We start from the raw sequence: 7,081 nt of genomic DNA, 5'->3' as shown, positions 1-7,081 counted from the left end.
CTTCAGCTTTCTTTCTTTCCCCTGGGGCCGGCGCCCTTTCTCTGAAGACAGGCTGCATGGCCAGTGGGCTGTGGGGAGAAAAAACGGTCGCTTCATTTGTCTGCACCTCATTTGTGCTCCTTTCCTAAGCAGCCTCCTGTGGAAGATAGGGAGGCACGTTGGTTGAGCTCTAAGTGTCTTGATCCTGTTATTCATTGCTTGGTTAACGTCTTTTGCTCTGAGAGACCCAGGCAGAACACAAGGCAAGCTACAGGCCAAGTGAGATTTTTCTTCAGAAGAAAATGCTAGTTGCTTAGACACTTCACCCAAAGCAGCCAAACCAGTGGTGGTCGAGCCAGTGCCAATTTCTGCCCTCTACCCGCCCAATGTGGAGGCTATAACTGTGCTCCACAGGGTTTGTAGTGGCTGTGGCCTTTCCTATGTAGATCTCTCCTTCTTTATTTTGAACTATCAACCTTTCAGGTAGTAACCAAGCTCATAACATTTGCACCACTCAGGGACTCCTTAGAAACAGCCCCTTACCCCCCCAAAAAAATCCAAACTCGCTGCCATCGTCAATGCTGTCTTACAGTGACCTTCCTGTGGGTTTCCAAGACTGTAAATATTTATGGGAGTAGAAAGCGTGGTCATTCTCCTGTGGAGCTACTGATGGTTTCGAATTACTGACCACCAGGGTCACAGCCCAATGCATAACCACCATGCCACCAGGGATCCTTTACAAATAGCTATACAGATGTAATGAGGTCTGACTAGTTTGTTTACTGCCTTTACACAGCTTGGGCTTTATGATGAAGCTGGGTCCCCTTTTACTATTGAACAAACTGTTCCGATACCATCTGTCGTGCAGTGATATGTATTTATTTAATTCATTAATTTTTAATTGAAAGATCATTTTATTGGTTACAGCTCTTATATAACAGTTGTAGCAAGCATGTCTGTACCTATGTCACCATCATTATTTTCTAAGCATTTACTTTTTCTTTGAGCCCTTGGTATCAGCTTGGTATTTCTTACTACAGCTCTTCCATAGGAAGGGAACATGAGTCAGATGGACGTGCTGTCAGTGCGTGAGATCCATCTCTCTGTAAGCCCCAGTAAATCATTGGATGGGACTATGCAAATCTGGTGTGTGTAACATTAATAGAGGGGACTGGTCAGTTTCCGTTGCCACTTCTCTGGCCATAAGGCTGAGCCAGCTATCTCAGTAGGAGGAAAGAGAAGTTTTGGGACCATTGGAAGAAAAGCCGCCAGGGGAGCGTGTTCAAGACCTCTCTCTGCAGCGGCAGGGACTGAGGCCAGAGACTAAGAGCACAAGGCAAGGAGGCCACGAGAGAGGCCAGAGAAGCAGAGCTAAGATGCTGAGCTGACACGCTGCGGCAGAGCGGTGAGCTGGCTCCCTGGGCCTTGGAGACAAAAGCCAAGGGCCACATGGCTGAGAGCCTGAAGACTAAAGAGAAAGACTTGGCTGCTAGCTAAGGAGAGCAGTGACTGTATCCTCGCTGTCTACTGATCCTAACTTGTGGTCGTCTGTTAACTTCCCTGGTAAACGCCCACAATTGGGAGTTTTATCTGTGAATTCTCTGGCCATTGCAATGACTTCTGGAACCCAGCGGGCCAGGAGAGTGCTGTGGGAGGTATGGTTGGTGTTAGACAGGGTTAACAGGGACCCAGAGTGGAGGCATACATAGATGACCTCTGTCTCATGGCAACAGGGGAGCCAAAGGAGGTCAGATGTGGCCCCCGCTGCTTGCTTGGTGGTGACATTGAGGGAGACAGATACTGACTCTTATCCCAGGTCTGGAAAGAAACACTTGGGTGGCCTGGCGATGGGGGCGCTTTGCCGGGGCGCCCCGTCAGAGCCTCTCTGTGTCTTTTGCAATGAAATGCAGCGTTGCTGCTAAATTCCCGCTGTTGGTCTTTCTTTTAACAGGAGGTTGAACAGAATTGTTTGGCAAGCGTTATCTGAAGAGGAAAAAGAAAGGTAAGTCACCTGAGCCCTAATCAGCCTTTGCCTGTCCAGCCACATAAGTGATTGGTTCTCCTGGTCCACCTTCTCTGAGGCCTGCCAACGAGGCTGGAAGGGGCAGGGCTCACCAGGTAGGGCGGTTCTGTGTGAGCACAGACAACAAGGACACCAGGTCAAATGAGATCCTCCGGGTCCTGGGAATTGACCTGGAGGAGGAAGGTCAGAGAGGGACCCCTGCTGTCTGAGGTGGGGCTGTGGTTAAGGAATTCAGAGGGTGGCGGGATTCTGGTAGGTTTTTCACCACCATCACCTTCGTGAGAGCTGCCCTATCATGTCAGCTCACTCCCACCCACCCTGTGTGAGGGCATCGTCCCCCCATGGCAAGCACCCCTGCACCAGCACGGTCCTGCTGGAGCAACTTCAGGGCAAACGGTGTTGGAAGAAGCCCTTTAGAGGATCCACTCCAGTCTGCGAATCACAAGGCCACGTAGCTGTTAAGACCATGTCTGTGATCCACCCCACGCCTGGCTTCTTTACAGCTTATGTTCCTCCATTTTCCTGATACTCAAAGGGCAAAGACCTTCTTCTAACACCATTTCCGAAGCCCAGGTTTCTGTGTAGTCGTTTGCTTAGACTGCTGACGTTCCCTGCGCCTGTTAGAACAGAAACTGGGTCCCCACTCGTTTTATCTCTTGCTTCTTATCCTCTCCCCACTGGATGGTAAACTGTACAAGACAGAAGCTATGGCTGTTTAGCATCAGTGAGTGGCCAACATCTAACATGTGCGGCGTATTTGGCACAGAGCAGGCAGGCAGTCACTATTGGTTACGTACAGCAATAAAGTCTTACTATTGGAAAAGTCAGCCTTAAGCGTTTTTCACCAGCGTCTCTCCCTGTGCAACCAATTGACTCCTTTTAAATATGTTGACAATTGATTTCCCATATCTGTTTCTCCTTTAAAAAAAATTCTATTTGGTTATACTCTGCAACCTTCTACACAATGATTTTTAATTGTATTGAAATGTTTATAAATTGGGAAAGGATTTAGTTGTGTTTGTAAACGCTAAGATTCACTTAGAGAATGAATTACTAGAAGGCCAGTTCTCTACTCATGGGAGGGGTAAGCTTTGAAACCTTAGCAAAGAGGCTAGAACATTCACTTTCCAACCCCCCATAGTCCAGCATAAAGCCCCCTTTGGAGCTGACCTCACAGCTTCCACATGAGGGGGAGATGAGGTGAATGAGAGTCTATTCCTTCACCTCCACCCTTTCGAAACCTTCTGTATCTTCCAGAACATTCTCTCTGCAGCACTACCTACTAACTTGACAGAAGCAACATTTCCCACTAGGAGTAAATTAAAGACATAGCCTAGGAACCTTAGTTTAAATTTCTAATAAGAAAATGTCCCTCTCTTCTGGAGAGAGTGTTGTCTGTGGATTATTCTTCCAACATCTAGAGGAAGTAAATGATTTTTCAGCAATATGAGGATGATAATTATGAAATGTTCACACACACACACACACACACACACACACACACACACACACACACACGAGAAACTGGACTGGCAATGGAATCCCAGGTCCCGGACCACGGAACCACACATTGGATGCCCATAGCCTGGTCATCAGCTCTGGGACGTTTGGTTTCTGCTCCTGGTTGAGCTGCACTTCGGCTGGTGAGGAAGGAAAGAGACAGAGTACCCAGAAAAAGAAGGACTGCACTGCAGCAAGCTGCTGCTTATTCTGATTCTTGTTCTCTGGTCCAGCATCACCGCTGGGCATCGCTGTGTGAAAATTCTTTGAAGCTCGTTTCTGTTTCTTTAGGTATTCATTCTAGGGAGAAGAGGAGTGGGTTCTAAGTATGCTGGGGGAGGATGAGTTGGAAAGATTCATAAATGCTTCAAACTTTCAGAAAGTCAGTTAATCCAGTGAAATCAAGTGAGATGAATGGGGTAAACAGTCTACCACAATTCACAGGAAGTTTTATACGTAACTTGTGCAAACTACCAAAGGCCTGAAGGACCAGTGGACCAGATTGTGACTATCAGCCAGCACTTGCTTTGACCGATGTTTCTCAGGGGACAGCTTACTGAGAAGCTGTCTTATTGTTCCTGTTGATGTCACTTGGTTTCTTGTTCTGGTTGTTTTAGACTAGATGCCAACAAGCCGATGCAGTACTTGGAAAACAAAGCAGCTTTAAATGAGGCACTAGAACGGCTGAACTGGCCCATTTCGCTGAAAGAGCTGTCACTGCTGGAGGATGAAATCTTGGTTGGGAAAATGTACATCCAGCAGGCCATGGAACTCCAGGAAGCTACCAAGAAGGAGAATGACGTGAGCAGGGCCCTGGGGGCGGGTGCCAGGGAGCTGTCTCTACTTCTAAGAACACCCCCTGCCTATCCCTAGGTTGGCCTCAGGGATCTCTGCTGGCGTCGCAGGCAAGATATTGAGCTGCTAACCCGCCAGGGGGGGTTTGAACCCACCTGTGACTCTGCGGGAGAAAGAGGAGGTTGTCTGCTCCCATAAAGACTGAAAGTCTTGGGAACCCAAAGGGGTAGTTCTACCCTGTTCTCTAGACTTGCCAGGAGGTGGCAGACACTCAGGGACCACGAGTGAGAGGTTTTTATTCTGTTTGCTTTCCTGGCCCCCTACACCTTGACTGACAAGGGAGTTAGAGCCAACCCAGGTAGGGTTGCAGGACTTTATTCATCAAAAGGATGTGTCATTGCATTTTACTGCAACTGTAGCTTTGACTGCATTTGTCCTTGAAAGGAAAGCAGAAGTCGACAGACAGATGAGATAGTGATGAGAAGCCTGGGTTTTGGTAGGAGGCTCTCGTGGTCTCCGTCCATTACCCAGTCTCTTCAAACTTTGGTTTTCCTTTCCGTGAAGTAGAAGCGTGCACGGTATCTGCCTCTGGGAGTCGTCGTGAGGATAAAATCAGCACTTAACTAGTTCGTATCAACAACAAAAAAAAGATTAGTTAATGGTGAATGCCTCTAATAATTATTAGCAATTGTTTTTATGATTCATGCAACCCTTTTTAAAAGAAAAGGTAATTTCCAATCTGACCCCTGTATTATTATCACTTTTTATACAATTACTTTTAGTTTTAGTTGTTTTTTTTCCTCCCTGAGTAAATGTGTTTTATGTAGAGACAGTCAGAGTGCCCACAACCATTTTCTATTTTTCCTTTTTAACTTAATTCTTTCGTAATCAAATCATTTTATGCTTTGGATTCTTCGTTGCTACCATGTGTTTTCAGTAATGTAAGGCTTGCTGATATCAAGGGGGATTTTTTTCCTAAGGTAATATGAATTTTTATACAATTATGTGGAACACCTAAGTTCCAAGTGGATTCTGGTACTAGGATTCACCAGTCCTTGTTGGGGAAATGGAGGTGAACTCCATTTCTTCAGAATCATGCAGTTACCCGGGTCCCCACCAGGCAGTGCTAACATGTACTACAACTGGGTGGCATATTCCCAAGAAACCTAAGAGGTTGAAAATATTGTTGGTCACAAAGGGGTTATTTCCAGTTTTCTGCTCTTTCACATTATGCTTTAATTATGACTCCTGTGGTACACATAGTTGAATTATTTTGTTGGGATAAATTCTTAAAAGTGGAATATGAAAGAGCGTGAGCATCGCAGGGTGTTAAATACAGGTATGCAGTACAACACCACCCTTTCTGACTAAGGTGCTGACATAGCCATCTGACATCTTACTGACTTCTAGAGAATTCTCAGTTGTTTACCGATAATCTCAAGATATTCCCCAAAACCTGACTTTGGCGATGCATCTTCTTCTTTTTTTTTCATTTCAGCCTTTGCCAGATGATAATAGCTTTGCCTTGTTTAATATCTTGTATTTGCTGTTATGTTGGATTCTCATGTTTTGTTTCACAAGATTTCCCTCCCGTGGGAATCTCTTTTTTTCTTCTTCTTTAATGTAGAAAGCTATCCCTCTGCTGCCGTGTTCAAAATTTTCCCCACAAAGTATCTTGTGTCTATTAATTTATTCCATCATAGCGACTTCCTTAGAGAGTTTGTTTAATGTTTCCTTGGGAAGTGCTTCCTGAAATGCTTGTGACTATTCTTAGAGGTCCCAAATGATGGTCTTTCTCATGTGGAACTGGGGAGATGCCACTGTCTGACCACAGACTTGACTAGTATCTGTCCTTTTTATCTAGACTTTAAGTTTAAATTAGAAGTGTTATTAATGGCATGAAAGAAACCTGTAATGATTCCGAACAAAGATGGTTTGTTCTGCTGAATTTGTCTGGGATCCCAGCATCAAACACTTATTGTTCCAAGACAGGAACCAACTGCTCTATTTCTTTATTCCCTTTGCTACAATGTGGAAATAAAATTAATTTCCCATAAAGCTAATTTCTCCCTCCAAAAACATTTGTTCCCTCGCTATCATGGATCAGATTTTGTGCTGGGCATGAGCGATCCCAGGCAGTGAGGAACTACTTCATTCATTTTATTTGCTTCTCTCTTTCCCTAGGCGATTAACTGTGTATTAGACATAGAATGGGGGTGGGGGTGGTTTGCTAGGTGTATTGAAGACATGGACCCAGCCTGGTGGAGGAAACAGCTATTGGAGTAGATTTCCTCCTCCTGCAGGAGAACAGAGCCCGCTCTCTGGCTTCATTTGCAGCTGTGTCCTTCAGGAACGAGAGCAAGCCCTGACACACAGCGGGGACTTGGCAAATATTTATTGACTGGATGGAACCCAGACATTTATCGACAGCAGTGTATAGAATAACAGAAGTACACCCAAAGTGAAACTGGAAACTGGGTAAAGGTGACCGATTCTAACGTGGAAAGTAGGGAAGGCGTCATGGAGCAGGAATCATTCAATTTGGTCGGGAGGACATCTAGTCATTTGGGAGGTGGGGTGTGAGAAATGTGCTTCATGAAAGATGTAGTCTGTGAAAAATCAAAAAGTGGTGAACAACGTGGTATTCTCAGCAGGGAGTGAGATAGTTAATGTTTATTGTGCCAACCTGGCCAATAAACACATGTGGGGTTAATTGAGGGGCAGAGAGAGAAACAGCTCGGTGAGCCTCACCTTTCCAGTTCTCAGATCTCTTGCTTTGTGATG

The 7,081-nt window shown here is 45.5% G+C and overlaps 1 protein-coding gene across 1 annotated transcript in view; it reads left to right on the top strand.

The window, feature by feature from the left end:
* Positions 1-7,081, top strand: part of VWA3B (von Willebrand factor A domain containing 3B) — a 273,714-nt gene that overhangs the window by 209,260 nt on the left and 57,373 nt on the right. Inside the window, exons 18-19 of the mRNA XM_045283830.1 lie at positions 1,931-1,981; positions 4,120-4,303. Of these exons, the coding sequence (XP_045139765.1) occupies positions 1,931-1,981; positions 4,120-4,303 (235 nt within the window). The remainder of the gene's footprint in view (positions 1-1,930; positions 1,982-4,119; positions 4,304-7,081) is intronic.

This window comes from Echinops telfairi, unplaced genomic scaffold (assembly GCF_000313985.2).
Source record: "Echinops telfairi isolate 266 unplaced genomic scaffold, ASM31398v2 ScPeMD7_7467;HRSCAF=8505_1, whole genome shotgun sequence".
NCBI lineage: Eukaryota > Metazoa > Chordata > Mammalia > Afrosoricida > Tenrecidae > Echinops > Echinops telfairi.
This window is presented reverse-complemented; position numbering and strand designations above follow the sequence as displayed.